We start from the raw sequence: 19,909 nt of genomic DNA, 5'->3' as shown, positions 1-19,909 counted from the left end.
GTCTAAGTGTTTTAGCATCAGCATGTTTATTCCATCAGGCCTACGGATTTGGAGAACTCCAGAGCTGAAGCTGCAGTAAAATCTTTCTTCTACAGAAAATGGGCACACCTTAATAATTTCCATGCTTTACAACAATTTCTAAAATTAAATAATTTCCTTAAGTCCTCTGTTAAAGTGAGACAAATTTAAAAATAATAAAAACAACAACAACATCAAATACTGTTATGTATAAAAACGATCTTTATTAAATCCATCATCAACCTAACATTTCCATTACATTTTCGTAATATGTTAATTATCTACTTACATACCTACACAAGTACAGTTGCAGTACACATGCACGTGTATGTATGTATGTATGTACTTTTTTTATTAAGAACATTACACAAACAAGAATAAAATCGGAGAGTTTAATTGAAATGCTTTAAAAATAAACGATTGGTGTGAATAAAAAAAATTAACAAATATGTGTGAGTGTATGAGTGTACATATTAAAAACTAAGAGAACAAAGAGAATAAAAATATACTTTTTTTGTAATTTTTTTTGTTTATGTATAACGCATCCGTACAAACTAAATATTAAAACAAAAATAATTTATGAAACAAACAGTCGAATTGCGTTGAAAAATGAGCGCACAAGCAAGTAGCCGCTAAAGAGAGAGAGAGAGTGAGAGAGAGAGAAGGAGGAGTAGGGCGGCTTGTAAAGAGCGCAAGCACGCACATTATCAACGCGACGCTTATGGAAAACAACAAAAATAACTATTTTACAAATATTTGCTGGCAAATTCAAATAGAGCTTTCGTTAGAGCTTTTGTGCTTTCACAAATACTTTCGCAAAAAAACTTAAAAATCATTGATATTCGTAACTAAAAACAAAAAATTTAATTACAGCCCAGCAAAACTGGACCTTCGAGGCGTTGTTGGTTGTCACACGTTAAAAAAAGTTTTTTTTTTCGCTTTTCCATTTGCTTAGTTAGAAATTATTGTAACAGTTAATAATAAAAACGAGTAAATATTAAAATCGTAGCGTATGTTAGTCAAAGTACAAGTAAAATAATAGAGCAAATCTCCACAAAAAAACAACAAACTTAACTTTTAGATAGTTTAGGCGCGCAAAAGTAGACTACAAATTATGTGAAAACGGGTTTTCATGGATTCTTCGTTTCTGCTACACATACAACAACACTGCCACACGCTACTCAATGGATAATCTGCAACATTTTACACTCCTTGAACATACGTTTCTCACGTTTCTCCTGACATCCGTTTAAACTTTATCTTTTCCCCTCTAAAAAATGTTTTTCTTATTAACTACACCTTCTCGCTGCTTCACGCATTACTTTCTTTCTTTCTAGTATGAACAAAATATGCTTTGGATCTTTTCTTTCCACCATCCATCCTTTCTTCCTTCTTTTGCTGGCTGACTCACAAAATTTAGTGCGATGGTGCACCATATGATGAGCTGGGCGCTGAGGGTGCCGATGGCGCTGCTGGCGCACCATAATCGCCAGATGGTGGTGGCGCAATGCTGTTCGGGTATGGACCGGTCTCTTCCTTTTGTGTCTTGTAGCGAATGAAGTAAACTTCGGGTTTGCTGGGCTGTGTTGGTGCCGGTGTGGGGATGACGATGTCGGGTTGTTCTTCGGGTTTCTTGACCAACACATAGACCAGTGTCTTCTCTTCGTTTTGTGGTATAACTGGAATCACTGGTGCGGTTGGTGCTGGTGGTGATGGCGCCTTAATGAAAACGATTTTGTAGTGCTTCTGTGGTGGTGGGAAGACAATGGGTTTTCTGTGGAGAGATGGAAAAAAGAGAAAGTATTTGAGAATTAATAAATTTATATAAGGATAAGTTTACTTGTGAATACTAAAGCTTGTTGTGAACTCATAAAGCTTATAATAGATAGGCTTAGAGAGCTTTCAGGTAAGAAATGTATACTTATATTTATGTACTGGTTTATTTTAAGAGATTTCCAAGAGTAGCTTCAATGGCTACTAAGCTTATATTTAAAGCTTTAAGATGGAGATTTTATATTGTTGAACGAGTCATCCAAGAATTACTTAAAAGCTGGAAGCTTTCGAATGAATGAAATGTTTAGAGAGCTTTCACTCAACTCTTAGTCGAAATTTATACTTCTTTTGGTGTGGTTTATTTTGAAAGCTTTCAGCAGCTACATTATGTACTAAACTTATTTTTAAAAATTGTTGAATTAATCATCAAAAATTATTTAAAAGTTGAAACTTTTAGAGCTTTTGAAGGAAAAATGTAGATTTAAAGAGTTTTCACTTAATTCTTAGGGAGAAAATTTATACTTCAAAGCTAAACTAACTTTAAAGCGTTGAAAGATAAACTAAAAAACTTTTCGACTGAAAGCTTTCATCAAAATTTTTCCGATTTTAGTGTGGGACGGAAACAACCAAACATAAAGAACATTTGAAATTTAATTAGTGGAAATAGTTGTATGTACTTGTATATTAAACTTTGTCCCGAAATATAATCCCGAAATTTTATTTCAATCCCGAATTTCTGTGGTTGAACATTGTTTTATGATCATATTTTGTATGCTAGCTTGTTTAAGTAAAAAGAATCCCGAAATACGTTGTAGATTATTCGGGATCCCGAAATAATTAACTTTGTTTCTACACTAGCAATAGCTTTTTCTATTGGTATTCATATTTTTTACTTTATTAACTAGCCGTTTAACTCAGTGACACTCAAAGTGAAGAGCGCCTCTTTAGAGCACAGTCGAGCTTTCGCAGAATAAAGCTTTCGGTGGATTATACAAGAAATTTTACGTCAAACCCGAATTTCGTTCTTTGAAAATAGATTAATTCTCATAATTTGTATGCCAGCTTGTATAACTAAACATAATACCGAAATATTTTCTTAGTTTTTCGGGATCCCGAAATAATTTACTTGGTTTCTATGTCAGGAATACATTTTTCTATTACTGTTTATACTTTTTATGTGATTTGCTTAACTAACTAGCTGTTTAATAGAGTGATTCTCAAAGTTAAAAGCGACTCTTTAGAGCACAGTCGAGCTTTCGCAGAATAAAGCTTTCGATGAATTATTAAAGTGTGACATTGGACAAATGTGGTGCTGTTTTGACTTTTTTGTAAAGAGAAATTCTATATTCTATTAAAATTTATGGCTTCGAGAGTTGATGCAACCTCTATTTATTGAAAGCTTTTTAAGTTCTTTGGGTCCAGCTTTGTAATTGTTCAAAAAATAACTTTTTAATTTATTTTCTTTACCAGAAAATTCATCTACATCAGTCATATCAATCACTTTCATCAAAGTTCATGCCTTTTATGCCATAATTATGCCGCCCTCCCCAGCAACCGCCTACAGCAGCTTAATGACTGCAACGAATCTGTGTGCGAACTCGAGCGCAGCTAATGATCGCTACACTTTTAAGCACATTGTCATTTATTTAAATTTATGTTGTGTTATTTTAACTATTTTTTTAATATAAGTTTAATTATCTTTTGGCCAAGACACGCCGCAAGGCAAGCGAAGACAAGTGATTGCCACCTGCGGCTTATGCAAATGAGGCAACACCTCGCATTGTCGATGAAATCAGTTAATGTTTGTTTTGCCACAGCTCAGCACCGCCAGCAATTCATTAGCGTCACTTGTGATTAGTTGTGTAGCAGCAAAAAGAAAACAACAACAAGCAATGCAGGTAAAAGTGTGCTTGCTTATGTATGTGTGTGTGGCAGTTAGATGGGAAAATGAATTATGAAGGCAGCGATCACAACATTTGTAATTATTAAAGTAAACATGTGTACATATTAAATGCATATGTGCATGTGTGTGTGTGTGAGAAAATTAAGTATGCAAAATAAGCGCTTGCAACAGCGCACAAATTAGTGCAACGCCAGGCAATTGCGCGCAAGTTTTGTAGAAGTGTCTATAAACACACACACATAAACATTTATGTATGTGTATGCTGCCTTATTTATTTAATTTCATTTATTTTGTTTTACAACAATAGCATTATGTTGCAGAGATTTGGCTTTGTTGCATGTGGCAACAGTTGAACTAATTCATTTGCCTCAAGCGCTTGCTATTAATTTCAATTTTTTTTCTTCAAACATATTTTTTTCCAACACTCAACTCATACATTTCATCATTTTTATGCTCCATTTTTCAGCATCATCCACCCACTTGCCGCCACTCGTCGTCGTACGCACGCATCGCTTGCCACAACGCATTGTCTCTGGCTCAAGCGCGCAATTAGATCCTGCTGGCTGGCTGGCAGGGTTGGGAAACCAACAAATCTCCATACGTACATCTTTCAGGCCTGCCGCAAGCTTGCCACATATCTCAAGCGCTCATCTTTCACAGTAGCTGCGGCCGCTGTTGCAACTACTGTGCGCCACCCGCTGTCCGTCCACATTTCATTTGCGCAAAATTTATGCGATTTTTCCCGCAACTCTGTTGCGTCTGGGAGTGGCGCCGCGAACGCAATGCAACACTTTAATTGGTTTCACTTTGTGCTGTGAGTTTGTGTGTGGCGATTTGTGCGCAGACGCAGCCAGCAACAACATGCACATAATATACCATATACATATAGTATCTAACCCCTTGTGCCGCACGCTTGTGGCTCTGACTTGTCGAATTGACACAGTTTCAGGCAACAACCTGTGGCTGCCTGGCTCAGCTGCTTTCCCTAGCGTTCGCGTACGCATTTGCATTTTCCCACTTTTCACATGAATATTGGGTTCAAGTAGTTCAAAGTACAGACAAGTGAAACTTAAGTGGGTGGTGGTGGGCGGTTTGAATGCATAACTGTTTTACAACTACTATTGCTGCTTCAAATCGCTGGTTGCATGATTTAATGCTTAGCTGGTGTACTTTAAGCCGGTATGTACTCATAGCTCATGCCAAACTTTGCTGGTTGATTTAGATCTTTATGCGCCGCTGGTGATCTTAACTAGCTCTCAGTATTTAGCTGATGCATATTTATGATCTAGCGTTTTACTTTTTCTCGGCTACTATTTCTTAACTTACATATTTAAAAAATAGAAATTTTGAAGTTTATGAAGTGAAAAATTATTTTGGTGCTTTTTAGAATTATGTATGAATATTTTTTGGATTTTTAAAATCTACTACTATTTTTTTTTTGAGCTATAGTCTCGTTATAAGTGTGTTTTAAATAATTATTGAGATTTTTTCGAAATTATTTTTCTACTACTATTTTTTCTACTACGTTTTTTTGCTCCTGCTGCTTCCAAAACTCGTAAAAATCACTAAATTTGCTTAAAAAAGTGTGTGACAACATAAATATTAAAAAAATTTAGGACTATTATTAAAAAAAAAAAAACAAAATTTTAACTGAAAAAAATTTTAAACTTTTTGAATGATTAACGTTTTTTTTTAGGTTTTTCAAATCTGCTGCTATTTTTTCTAACTAGTTATCTCGTTGTAAGCGTGTTTCAAATACTAATAAATCTTTTTTTCAAATCTGCTGCTATTTTTTCTAACTAGTTATCTCGTTGTAAGCGTGTTTCAAATACTAATAAAATTTTTTCCCGAAATTATATTTCTAATACTATTTTTTCGACTACTTTTTTTGCTACTACTATTTGTAAAACTTTAAAAAATCGGTATATTTGCTTAAAAAATTTGTTCCAACATAAAAATTAAAATATTTTATGGCAACCTTATTATTACTATAACGTTTTCGAGTCTACTACGAATTTACTTGTGTTTACTTTTTCGATAAAGGGAAGATCCGCGGTTTTCAATAACCAGTTGGAGAATACTTTACGTTACTTATTTCATTAAACCGCTTATTACAAGTCACAAACCTTTTTATACGGGAGCCAAAAGAATGCTCGATAAAATATTGCAATTAATATAAAGCAACAACGCTATTTTCCGAGATCAGCGCGCTTAGAAAAAAATAAAGGACTTCAGTTAATGTATTATAACTTAGAAGCAGCAATATGTGCGAGTTACCATGCCTAGAAACTTCTAAAAATTTAACAATACAACAAGTGGAACTAATGTTTGGTACCTTTAGTGTCTCATTATGTGTTCGTTTTACCAGTCGCTTACGAAAGCACAGGGTTTATATTCCAGCTTTACCTAAAGTTCTACCATAAATAATTTTTTCTGTTGCTTGAAGAGTTGAAAAAACTATTTATCAATTGTTTAAAAATATAGTATACGTTACTCTGCTAGCTTTCATTCATAAAAAAGGTCTAAAAATTACTTCAGTTATAGTTAATCCCTATTTACAATAGCTACTGCATTATTTTTTCCTTTCCAAGTGTTTAAAAAAAAAATAGTAGTATATTCTACTACTATTTTTAAGTTCAAAAAATTGCTTTACTTAACGATTTTCTTAATTTTTTTCGCTTTCTAGTGTTTTAAAAAGTAGTAGTATATTCTACTACCTTTTTTTCATTTCTAAAATTTGCTTTCCTTAATGATTTTCTTAATTTATTTGAATTATATTTGTTTTTTCCACCATTAACAGATAATCTTTTGCATATCCAACTCACTTCCTAGTACTATCTCCATGATATGTCATTACTTAACAGCATCTTATACTTTTCTCCAATTTAGCAACATTTAATTAATTTTATTTACCAGCAAATGCCAGCAAACTGAGCACTTAACTACTTCAAATACAACAAAGCGTTTGTAACAAAAGCACTTAAACAAATATTGCCAGACATCCATATACACTTATAAGCAATTTGATAGCACTACAGCAGCCCGTTACAGCTCAACCCATTTTGCCACTTTTTTTTATCGCAACACTTTGATATTTCTTCTTAAATTTGCTACACAAACACCTTCAAGAGCCTTTCACTCCGCAACTGTTCCTCAAGCGTTAAATTATTTTGTAAATTATACAAAAAGCCTGTGAAGCGAGTGAAGAGGTTTCAGCGCAAACAGATCCATCAACGTGACTTCTTGCAGTACAAAAACAAATAATGGTAGTAATGATAAAATAAAATAAAAATGGGCAAGTCATTTCACTAGCAGATTTTTATTAAAATTGTTGTTGTCATTACAACATTGTTTGTTGTAATATATGTTTACATAAGTGCCGACTCACAGCAATTGCCGGAGAAATACCAAGATGCAAAATTTAAAATAAATTGCTAAGGAAATCCGAATTTGCTGAAATAATGACGACTTTTACTTTCTAAGTGATAGTCGCATCAAATTGCAATGTAAGTTATCTCAAGAGCGTCATAATTATGCAAGATTAAAATAAATTTGTATGATGGAGTTAAGATTGAGCTGCTTGGTGTTTATTTTTATCAATTTTGATGGTGTAAAGGTCAAAAATTGCTCAAAGTAAACAATTTTTAGGTAATATTTCCAATGATAGAGCGAAGGATCATTGAATTTTCAACAACCTCCTGCATATAAGATCAGTGATCTTTATTCGATCTCAATATGATCTTTTGGCACTTCTTTATTCATTCAATAAAAAGGGAACTTTAGAGGTGTATCTTTAGATACCCCAGTATTTTTAGTGATCTTTAAGTGATCGCTGATTGATCATGAGCTTCTTTTAATTATGCTCAGAATAACGCTGTTAATAAAAATATTTCACTGAATATTGTTTTTCATTTATTGAAAAATTTCAAAATTTTTTATAATTGCATTAAGATCAATGATCAAAAAGTTTCAGTTATTCAAGTGGTCCACATGTAACCAGTTGGCAACTAGTCCAAATGAAGACAGTTTACAATAATTTGCAAACATGAGTACATAAATGAAACTACACATTAACCACTACCGTTTTAGCACTGGTTACAAAAGTAGTTCACATGAAACCAGTTTGCAACTAGTCCGCATGAAAATAGCATATTTTGATTTGCGACAATATATAACATAATTCATCATAAATTTCTTACACATGTGACATATCACACATATCGCGTTTTATTAGCGGTCTAAAACCACTTACGTCGCTTAATCACACGCGTGGGCGATGACAGCAAAGTATTATGTATAAATACAAGTAGTTTTACGTTATTGCATTTTTTGCTGTAACTTCATCTAATTGTCTGGGAGTCGTTTTTCTTTTTTGCCTAACTAACACCCAAGAAAGCATGAAATGCAGTTAAACGTTGATGCCTTCACCAGCCACACACCCACACACCTACTTGCAAGTATGCATTTTCCGCAAAGTCACAAACAGAGCACAGATTACATGTTACATAAGAAGGAAGAGATACTAAATGCGGTGTAAATATAAGCAAAAAAATATGAGCCACAAGCGATCACTTAGCTGGCAAACTATTTGTTTTTGTAGGCGTAACTTAGCGCTTTACCTTCACTACACACTTGCTGGTGTGCGGTTTGTTGCATTAAGCTGTTGCTTTCATAACTTTTGTACTATTTTTTGATATTTTAGTTAATGGAAAATTGAAAAATTAACGACAAGCCTTTAATAGTATTTATTTTTGGCATGCTTGTGAGGATCAATGATCGACAGGACGGCAGTTGGCAACGCTAAAATGCTTAAATGCCAGAGCTGCTATAATTTGTTTATTTGCGCCTTTACCAACACTGCCAACTTAATTAAAAAATTAAATAATCAAGGCAAATGCTTACTTTTAAGTTGAAAATGCCAAAAATAACTACATAGCGGCATAGCGGCATAGCTTGAAAATACATTGAAGCAAAAGTGAAAAACTGTTATAGCAAACCTACAACAGCGTAAACTATTTCAATCATTTTCACCGCTAAGAAGGTAGCAAGCAGCATACCGGCGCGCCACACGCCCATTGCGACAATGTTGTCAGCGCCTTATGTGGCCTACTGCAAAATTTTACAAAAACAAACGAGAGTTGCGCTAACTTTTTGTACTTCCTGATTGCTATGTTTAACGGCATTTATACCTATATGCATACATACACACCTATTTTATTACAATTGTGCATAATGCGATTTTTTGGAGTTATGATGTTATCGCTTTTGCCGTCGCTGGCGGTCGCCGATGGTACCACTTGTACTAGTCACCCAAAGGCATTTATGTACCTACATTAGTAGCACACATATTTGTTATTGTTTTTTCTTTTTTTGCAATTTTTTTGGGATGTTAAAATGAAAGTAAAGTTATATATTTAAAGCAAAATATTTTGTAGCTGAACTAATTGCTCTTAGTGCCTAAATATTCGTGTATAGTATATTTTTATATACCATATGAATGTGTATAAATGTATATAGATGACTATATATAATATATGAAAGTATTAGCTACTCATTAATGAATTTTTTGTTATTTAATAATTAGCAAAAAATATCAGTTTTAGCCGGCACAGTGAGGTAATTGCTGAATTATTTTCTTAAAGGGCTGAGTTTGATACTAAAAAGCTTTCTGAAATGTTTTACTATAAGAAAAATACTACAAATAAATAAATATAATACTATAAAGAAAAATATAAAATAAATCTTCAACTGATCTTTCACACTATTTTTGTGTGACTTGAAACCTCTTAAGCCAGCAAGAGATCACTTAAATCCATAAAATTCTAACATGCCGCATAAATATCCCGTCAAGTAACTTGTCTAAAATTATAAATTTAAAATGAATTTGCCTAAAGCTCATTTAACTACCAAACTTTTGAAGGAATTACAAATTTGAAGCGATTCTGACTATCAGTAAACTATCTAAGTTTACAAATTTGAAGTGATCGTGGCTAAGGATCACTTGATTTTCTGATTTTTAAATGTAATTTGACTTTGAGATACTCAAACAGAAATCTAAATTTATACGTTTCTTGGATTTTATTAACAACTTCGTGCATATACAATTCGAAATATTTAGAATTTTGCTACAAAACGATCGCGTTGTTAAGATCATTTCTCTCAGCTTATGAGCTCATAATTCTGAACTTGAAAGTCAAAATTATTGCATGAAAAAGATGGAAATATTTATAAGTTAGCGACCACCATTGAAGTTTGCAAATTTTTTTACCTAAAAACAGCTACTATAATATGATCCTGAAATGATCTTCATTTGCAAATGATATTGAATATTATTCGTTCTGAAATTTTTGATCAGTGAAGGGAAAAGAATTTAACTTAATTATCCAAAAATGTGTTCTTTTTTTGCATTCATCGAAAAGTGGGCTGAAAAGGCGATTATTTATTTCTATGACTCAACATTTTTAGCGATCTTCCAAGGGATCACTGCTTTCATATAATTTAATGAGCTTTTTCGAATAATATTTTCATTTATTATGTCAGGCCAGAAATATCTTGAATTCATTAATAACTGAGCTTTAGAGGCGATGACTTAGATAGCCTAATATTTTATAGCGATCTTTTCAGTGATCGCAGCTTTCGTATAATTTTCCTGAGCTTAACAATGATAATGAAAGTTAATACCCTAAATATTATTTGAACTCCCTTCAGGGGCCCAAAAGGCCGTGAATTCATTGAAAAAGAGGCGATTATATTAAAAGCGATCTTGCAAATGATCGTTGATATTAAAAAATGTTCATAAACTTCAACGACTAATACTTTTTTTTTGTTTTTTCAATGGAACATAACAATGATAATACAAAAAATAAATATTATTGAACTCTCCTCAAAGCTTATGAGTTTACTATTTTTAAGCTTCAAGCCAGAAATATAATAAGAAACAGCAGCAGCTATTCATATAGTAAATCAACGATCAATACTGAAGATTTTGTGTAAAGATCATATGCTTTGGAAGAAATCAAAATATACTCAATTTCACAAAAATCTCAAGGAAAGTTTAGCAAAATTCTGTAATTCATAATAGTATTTATGTGAACATATGTAAAAGAAATGACTATGTGATCGTGCGGCTTATACATATATCCAAAAACCTTTATTGAAGCGATATACATAGATGAAGAAGCAGAGATTGGAGAGCGAAATTTGAAATTTGATCGCCTCGCTCTACAAAGAAAAAACTATGTGTGCCGGCTTATTTTATTGTATTTGAATGAGTAAAGAGATTCTGATCGCAACAAGATCAGATTTTTCAGTGAGTAAATTAAATAAGTAGTAGAAGTAAATTAAGTCTAATGCAGTTCTAATTTGTTGGATTTGGATATATTTCATTGATTCGAAGTGAAGTTGAGAAAGTTAAAAAAGTATTATTTTGAGTTACAAAACACATACTATCAAACGATCATACTATGATCGAAGTTCATACAGCTATCGAGGTTCATATTGGGAACGACTTTCCTATTGCGGCATGTAAGAGCCAGCTTGGATTTACTAGCTATTATTTTGAACCAGAAATGCATATTAATCATGCTGTGATAAATGATCTTACTGCCTTAATCCGAAAATAATTTTTTAGTTAGAGTCACTATAGACTCAAAATATTACTTTGAACCAGAAAATGCATAACGATCATACTTTCATCGTTGAATCATTAAAAAAAATATGAAATGAACATTACAAAGTAATCATAGCGATCGGTGATTATGTGACGATCACTTCATTATTAGAGTTAGTTTGATAGAGGTGTCAGTCTGAATAGAAATATATCACGACCTAACAGTGATCAGTAAGAGAGGACAATAAATAACTGAACATAACCTAAAAGTGTTGAAACAAAATATTGTTTAAAATTTACGATCAAGTCGAACACTACTACGACTGACGAAAGTATAAGTGGGTTGTTCAGTGTATAGCATTTAGTTAAGGCTGCTTCTAAAGTTTTGCATAAAATAATCCAATGTATGAAAACTTGAACTCTTATCATACTTCGTGATGATCTTGTCACATCTAAATTACAAAAAATAGTAAATATGCCGAAGTGATAGGCATCATATTTTAAAATTTTGCTTTGAAAAGATTATAAGCGCGTCATCATTAAATAATATGAACAATTATTTAATGCTGATGCCATCACACTATCAACACATAATCGATGACATGAGCAGTGAGTATGTAATTAAGAAAACCCCTACAAGCCTCAAAGCCTCTACATTTGCACCGTCATGCAGCAGTAAAAATCATTCAAATTATTTATATTAAAATAGAAAGCTTTTCTGTATAATTAGCATTGCTGTACTTCCTCCTTTCCTTGCCAACTCATTCAACATTTCATCAATCACTTATATATTTGCCAAGCACTCATCATTTTATGTAAATATGTATGTCAACACTTAGTTCATGCTAAATGGCGTTAAACACTCGCTTAGCTATAATTTACATAATCACAACGGTGTAGACATATCGACATTTAACACCTGCTACTTTAATAAAACAACAATGAAATTAAAGCGCATCAAAGCGTCTGCCTTTCACCGCAGAGTGATCCTCAATGCATGATATGCATATGAACATGTAGATCTGCCTGTATTTATATGAAAAAGTACATAAGTTGTTTTGCAATAAGGAAGTGACTGCTGACATGCTATTGTCTATCGAAATTAAATAATAGACAAAATTAAAATGAAATAAAAGGAAAATTTTTGCTATGAAAACTCCTCCTAAAAGCAACCTCGAACCGATTTTCAAATCCTAGTCACTGAATTGACTTGCTCTGCCACAAAAAACACGTTCCAAATATTTTCAAACACCAATTTATTTATGTACATGAATTCGTTTTGATCACGTGCCCCTTGTAAGCGTTGCCACCGTTGTCTAAGTATGCATGTGCAGACCATTTGTGCAGTTCGCGTGCGTTTTTGCAATTTTTTACAAACTTTTTTTCATGCCTTTTCATATTTATTTGCCACATTTTCCAATAACCATAAACAGCTTGCCGCATTTGAACGTCAATTGTCATTCAAACAGCTGCCTGCCGTCTGTCAGTCTAATGCGATCAACTCGTTTGTTGGCGCTGACATTGTGGCAATTACTGCTCGGGCTCATGCAACTGCACTCGTTTACGAGTATTTTGGCATTTTTGACTTTCGTTTTTGCACGACTTGTAGGTTCAAGCTGCTACCGTTAACGGTGCTAAGTTCAAGCAGCAAATGTGCGCTTAATTTCCGCCTAAGTGCGGCGAATTCGTTTTAAGGTTTTGAAAATGCGGTCTCGTATGTGTGGAATTTGAACGTGTTTGTATCTTGATCTTTTAATTTTCATTTTTTGTGTCAGCTCGGTTTTGGAGCATAAGGAAGCGGTAATTAAGTGACATTTTTGGTGTAATTATATAACAATATTTGCATACATTTAGCCAAAATTTATAAAAAAAAAACTGGAGATAGTTGGTTAAATAGTTTTATAATTTTCAGTTTTTTTTTTTAATTTTCAATTTAGCTCAAAAAAAAACTCTTTTATAAAAATATTTAGGTGGCAACACTTTTCTAAATCTTTTGAAGGTTTTTTATTTATAAATTTCAGTTTAAATTTTTTTCGTCCACTTTTTTCGAAGAAAATCTAAATTTTAATAAAAAAAATTAGGTGGCAACACTCTCTCTTTAATTTTATTTAGTTTTTTTTTAATAATTAGTTTCAGTTTGTTTTTAAAATCGCCAGTTTTGCTGGAAAAAAATTCAGATTTTTAACAAAAAAATAGGTGGCAACCTTTCTCAATTTTTCAACTCATTTTTAATAAGAAGATTATTTTTATTTTTTTTATTAAAATCGCCAATTTTTCTAAAATCAAAAAAAATTAAAAAAAAGTTCAGTTGGCAACACTTTTTTAAAGTTTTTCAAGTTTATAAATTTTAGTTTCAATATTACTTTTTAGAAAATTGCTAACTTTGCTCGAATAAATCTGATTTTTAAGTTTAAAAAATTAGGTGGCAACACTTATTTTTAATTTTATAAACTTTTTCGTCAAAAATAAGTTTTAGTTCGTTTTGACATTTGCAAAGTTTTGATCGAAAAAAAATTTAATTTTTAATATAAAATAAGGTGGCAACACTTTTTCAAACTATAATAGTTCTCGTATCTCGTAAAGCTTATGAGGAGGTTTACACGATCTGAAAGTAGTAGACGACTACTGAACGCATAAAGCCGACAAGTATTGAGCCACCAAAAGATCTCTAATTCAAACAATGTCCTGCAACTACTTCCAAAAAGGTTCCTTGGCGACCCAATTAATTGACGAAAATGTCAAAATAATAATTTTGCATATATTTTCGCATATTTTCCTTCTCATTATTGTTTATTTATTTGGCCTGTATTCGATTAATAATTACCAGTGGTATGTCTCAATTACGCAATATCAACACAAGCAAAATTTGATGGATATCATCCAAAGCCATTTGTGCATTAAAATATTACTGCCGTTATAAAAAATACGACGTTATGAAATTTTTATCGCCACTGTAATTGTCAACTGCGTAAATATTTTTCATTGTCCGGCATTTCTGTGATTTATATGCGCTAGTTTTACTGCATTGTCTTAGTTTATGACGGCTTGAAAGGAAACTGTCAATAACACAGTTCAAATGACAAAAACAAAAATGTAAACAAGTGACAATATTGGCAGAATTAGAGGAAAATATAAGCATAAGTATGTGTATGTATTTTTCATATTCAAAACTATTTATGAATCTGCAGAACATTTCATTTTATACGAAATAGCTGGCCTCGATTCGCCAAAAAGTTGGGAATGGTGAATCGAACAAGTAATTGGTATAAATTGCATAAACTGGCATAATTAAATAAATAATGGCAAGCGATTGTGCGATTTAAATATGATTCTTAAAAATTCTCTTGTATTGAGTTCAGCTGGATAATATTATAGTTGTTTTCTTATGGACATTTTTCGACAAGAGATTAGATCTTCAATATTGTGGTCCGATAGTCTATAGCTTTGAGTTTATGAGATATTCCTCTCTAATAAGATCTCGGTTATAATTTTTGAGACCTTCTCTATTCCAGTCCGTCACCATCTGATTTATGGATGGATGAAAACAATACCCTTTTCTTAATATCAAAAGAGTAGGAAGTCTTAGTTACTCATAAGCAATATAGTTCTTCTCTCAGAAAATAGGAAAAAAATAGTTTTCCAATCAAATTTAAACTCAATTAAGAATGTACAAATATATCTTTTTTTATAAGATAAGCCTTGATCGGTGCTACTGAACATTTTTGATAATATTATCATACATCTAATAAGGGCTAGGAAGTCTTCAAGAATCGTTTTTAAAGGACTTTCGCTTTCCCATTTTTTATCTCCCACCTTTAACCTTCATCATTTCCTTTGACTTACCTTGGTGCCTGATATTCTGGCTCTGGTGGTGGCACGTGCACATAGACATGCTTATGTACCACAGGTGGTTGTTGTGGTGGTCCATATACCGGTGGTGGCCCATAGCCGCCGCTGGGCGCCGATGGTTGATAACTGCTGGGTGGTGGGGCGCTGTAGCTGTCACGAGGTGGTTCTGGACGTGCTGTGGCCAAGCCAGCTGCAATCAGAACAAGTAAAACCTGCGGGAGGAAGAGAGTAAAGAATGAAGTATGAGCATAATTGGCATAGAAAGTAGCTGATTTATAAATGAGGGTGAAGTTTTGAAATGTATACTGAAGTTTGTGTTTTAGAAGTTTGCTGTAAAAATTGAAATTTTTTATTGCTAGCCAAAGCAATAATTTACAATTTTGGTTTTTGTATATTTATATTTCAATATAAATTTTTCACATAGATTTCTTTTTAAACTGTTCTTCGCCTATTTTTATAATGGAAAATTATGGAGTTTTTATTTAATAATTTTGAATTAGTTTTCTTTAAAAAAAAAATGTTTTTAATTATATAATTTTTTCAAGTAAAAAAATAAAATAATTTAAGAAATAATTATTAAAATTTTCAAACTGTTCTCCCTTTTAAAATATATAAATATTTTCCAGCATATAGAACTTATCTCCAATTTTAAAATTATTATAAAATATTGTTCTAAAATTGGTGTATAGAGAGAAAGAGTTTTATTTTTTTTTAAACTTTAACTAAAAACTTTTTTCCTTTATTTAATTTAAGATATTTTGTTTTCAAAACTGCATTTCTAAACACTCAAAAACCCCAAAAACAGCAATTTAAGAAATAATTTTTACAATTTTCAAACTGTGAATATTGGAAATTTATTATTTTTTTGGTTTGAAACCTGTTTGTGCTTTTTTAAAAATTCGATTTTTTTTTAAGTGGAAAGTATTTCCAATTCAAAAAATATTATAAAATGTTGCTCTAAAATTGGAATGTGAAAGCCAGAGTTTTATTTTTCAAAAACTTTGTTTTGTTTTCAAATTTATTGTTTATAACGCTCACAAAACACAAACGGCCTGATTTAGGAGGTAATTCCAAAAAGTTCCAAGCTGTGAGTTTTTGGTAATTTAATTTTATTTTTAGAAAACATTTTTATAATTTTTTTTTTAATTGTGAATTTTTTCTGGCATTTGAAAAATATATCAAAGGAAAATTTTTTTTCTGGTAAATTTTTTAAAAACATTTTCAAAAATACTTCGTTTTCAAAAAATTATTTGTTTTTTACAACTTTTTAACACAAAGATAACCTGATTTAGGAAGTAGTTTTAAACAGTTCCGAGCTCTGAATTTTTAGAAACGTATTTTTCCAAAAAAATTTTGAAAAATATTTTGTTTTCAAAACTGTATTCTTTACACATTCAAATGTATAACAATAGTAATTTAAGAAACAATTTTAAAAATGTTCAAACTATGAAATTTCAAAATTATTTTTGATTCGGAAACATTTGTATTCCTTAAAAAAAAAAGTTGTTCTTTTGCACAGATTTTCAAAAATATATCGAAGTAAAAAATATTTAAAATTTTTGGCGCAAAATAGGTTTTCTGTATGCCAGAATTGTATTTTCCTAAAATTTAATTTTCGCGTTGCTGTTTCATTTTTGAATCAAACATTTTTTTCTTAATATTCTTTATTTGAAAACATTAAGTTTGAAATCTTCCTAATATGCTATTTTGTATATTTTATCTTAAAAAACAATGTTTAGGAAATAATTCTAAAAATTTTGAATTTTGAAATCTGTCAAATTTGAAATTTAATTTTAAGCATTTTTCATCTTTCAAAAAACAAAAACAATCTGATTTAGAAAAAAGTTTTAAAAATTGTCATCCTGCGAATTTTTGAAAATTTTCAACTTCCAAATTTTTGAAATTTATTTTTTTTGTGAAGTTTTGGTATTTTTTTTTATTTTAACACTGTGTTTTTATTTTCTTTATTTGAAACCATTAAATTTTAAAATTTTCCAAAATTAAAAATTTAATTGATTTATACTATTTTTTAAATTTCTTCACTAAATTTTTAAAGTAGTTAAGGTCCTTTTCTATTTTATTCAGTTATTTATTTCAAAACTCTTTTTTGGTGATTTATATTTTTATAAAAGTTTTCATTTTATTTGATTGTTTAAGAATCCAGAATGGTTTTCAAAGTTAGTCCAGTTAGACACATGTTTAAATATCCGCTATTTTTCACATTTTCCTTAATAATGCTTTGATCCTTTAAGGTCTCAAGTCTTTAAGGACTAGGTCTCTATTTCCATGTATTTCTGTCATTTTCTTAATACATTTAATTATGAATGATATTTTTCATTGCTTGATTTTTTTTGACACATAAACAATTTTTTTATTTAATTTTTTTAATAGATTTTGTTTCAAAATTAAGTTTTTCTAAAAAAAAAAACACTTTGTATAGCAACATAAAAACTCCTCCCATACACGTACCGCACAAAAACGCTTCATTTTGTTTGAGTTTTTCGAAAACAGTTTTTAGTTTTTTTACGGTGTAATTTCAAAGGATGTGCGGCGCTTCGCTACTGAGGAAGTTTAAATCCAATTACAACAAGTACACAAAGTCGACAAGAGACCAAATTGACTGTACGGCGCGGCGCGTCTTTCTGCATGATTCTGCTGCGGAGTTTGCCGTTTATATAGGTACGCGTCGCAAAAACCGTTTCGGCAAAGTCAACGCCGACGAAGACACAGCGCAAAAGCAAAGCCAATTGTCTGCGCATGCGTAGAGCATCTGCAATGCGCGCGCGCGCTCAAGCTGTAGGCGCGGGAGGTTGGCACACAGGTGGCAGGGTGTAGGTACACCAGCTTTTGAGTGCAATTGAAGAAGACTTGAAGCGCAGCGCTTTTGCTTTCATTGTTGCCAATGTTATTGTAGCGCGCCGGTTGCTGATATGCTGTTACAGTTGGTGTTTGTGTTGTTATTGCTTTTTCGGTGTTGATTTTGTGGAACGTGTGCGATCACTTTCGGTTTCATTACCTCACCTAAGCGTAAGCAAACGCCAAACTCTCTGCAACTCCAAAGTTTTTCCAACGCTTAACGTTTGCGGTTCGGCGCGCGCTCTTCGTGCGCATCGCCGCCACTCTCCACACCGCAACGTCTCAGCGTTGCTATTGTTTTCATTTTCATTTCATTGTTATTAATGTTACTATTATTGTTTCAACTCAGCTGGTGGCAGTGTTGGTCTTGTGGTCTTCTGCTGTTTGCCACCCAAATGATCATCAAGCCCCGAACGTCATTAGCCACGTTTCGTTGCTCTCTTATTTGCTTTTATTTTACATTAAAATTTTATTTTCCTCATTTCGTTTGTGTGCGCTCAATTGCTGTCTTTCGCTTCGTTACTTTACTTATTTATTTAGTTTTGTTTTTGCACTTCGCTTATTCCAACTGAATTTCATGAATTTCATCTGCAGCTGCAACATCTTCGTCATGCGCCACAATCTCATCATGCCAAATGTTGCATACTCTTACAGCTGGCTGTTTGAGCTGTTGTCTGCTTGCTGCTTGGCTGACTCGTCTCGTGATCGCTCTCATTAGACCAGATGCCGCAAAGTGGCAGCGGCATGCGGTCAAATCGCCAGCAAACATTACGTTCATTCAGTCAAACAGATGCTGGGGTTTTGGCAACAACGTTCATTGCCAGCACGATCGCTCGCACTTTCGCTTGGTTGAAGATCACTCACACTTAAATGGCTAGACAGACAGCAACAGTTGGGCACGTAAAGCGTGGTTTTGAGTTGGATTTTGGGGCATATTTGACTGTGTGGCATGCGGTTTGGAAGTATTTTTGTTGATTTTTTGATTAATATGTTGGTGATCTTTTTCTGAATGAGTGCTTTAGAGTTTATTGAATTGTATCGTCCTCCAAAGTCTTTAGATTCGTCCTGTGGTGCCAATAGGATAGAACTTATGGGTCCATAGATCTATAGACAGAACGCAAGAAGACAAGTTTCGTTTTCAGCCTGTGGGGTTTGGGTAACGGTGCCCTTTCTTGTTTTTCAAAGTTACCGGGTTATCAGTTTTCAATATCGCTGAACCTTGGTGCCGCTTCTGTCAATGGCTCCTTACCAAAGGTCTTTTAGCCCTTCTGCGATCGCTGTCTTTTCGAAGCCGTTTGGACATCGTTCAATTCCAAACCATCGTTTAGCTATCCACTATTTCTTTTCACCTCATTGAGCCAAGTAGATCGATAATTATGAGAACTTTCCCAGTCTGTACGACCGAACTGCCGAAACTGGGTGAATTTTTACCCTTTTCATTGTAAAATAAAACTGAACTCATTTATAATCCCTGCCTACTTTCAACATACGTACATCAATGACTAAGCATAACCTGATCTGAACATCCATTGTTATTTCCTTTGTTTATTCAAATGTACATAAAAAGGTTAAGGTTCCATTATTGCCTTTATTGCCGTTTAACTACGAAGTAATGAGACTCTTACAAAATAAAACTCTAGTCTGTGAATTATTTACTATATTTCATATTAAATCACTATAGTATTTATGAAGTCAACGACAATTATCATGAGTTCTGAGGACTGGACGGATGGATACTACGGTCGTCGTCATCGTCCTCAAAGATTTGTAGCCTACTGCGATCTCTTGTGGCACCTACTTTGAACAGAATTTTGACATACGTAGTTATTCATTAATCTTTTGTCCAACACTCTCTTATATAGCTTTAGAATACCACCAGTTCTTTTGTAAATCCGAAATGC

General features: G+C 32.6%; 1 protein-coding gene across 1 annotated transcript; it reads right to left on the bottom strand.

Moving 5' to 3' along the window:
• Nucleotides 1–217: 217 nt before the first annotated feature.
• On the bottom strand, nucleotides 218–17,795 carry LOC105228779 (uncharacterized). Its single transcript, XM_049446787.1, has 3 exons — nucleotides 17,622–17,795; nucleotides 15,147–15,364; nucleotides 218–1,792 (listed from the first exon to the last, which is right to left on the bottom strand). Exons 1-3 carry the CDS (start codon nucleotides 17,637–17,639, stop codon nucleotides 1,435–1,437), a joined length of 594 nt encoding a protein of 197 aa, XP_049302744.1. The 5' UTR covers nucleotides 17,640–17,795; the 3' UTR covers nucleotides 218–1,434.
• Nucleotides 17,796–19,909: the final 2,114 nt, after the last annotated feature.

Source organism: Bactrocera dorsalis, chromosome 1, assembly GCF_023373825.1.
Source record: "Bactrocera dorsalis isolate Fly_Bdor chromosome 1, ASM2337382v1, whole genome shotgun sequence".
Classification (NCBI taxonomy): Eukaryota; Metazoa; Arthropoda; class Insecta; order Diptera; family Tephritidae; genus Bactrocera; species Bactrocera dorsalis.
Note: the sequence above shows the minus strand (reverse complement) of the source record. Positions and strands in the feature narration are given on the sequence as shown.

Bases quoted from the DNA above. Each gene is read 5' to 3' on its own strand.
- LOC105228779 (XM_049446787.1), bottom strand. The intron at 1,793-15,146 runs GTAAGTCAAAGG...ATCTCTCCACAG, and splicing joins CCAGAATATCAGGCACCAAG to AAAACCCATTGTCTTCCCAC.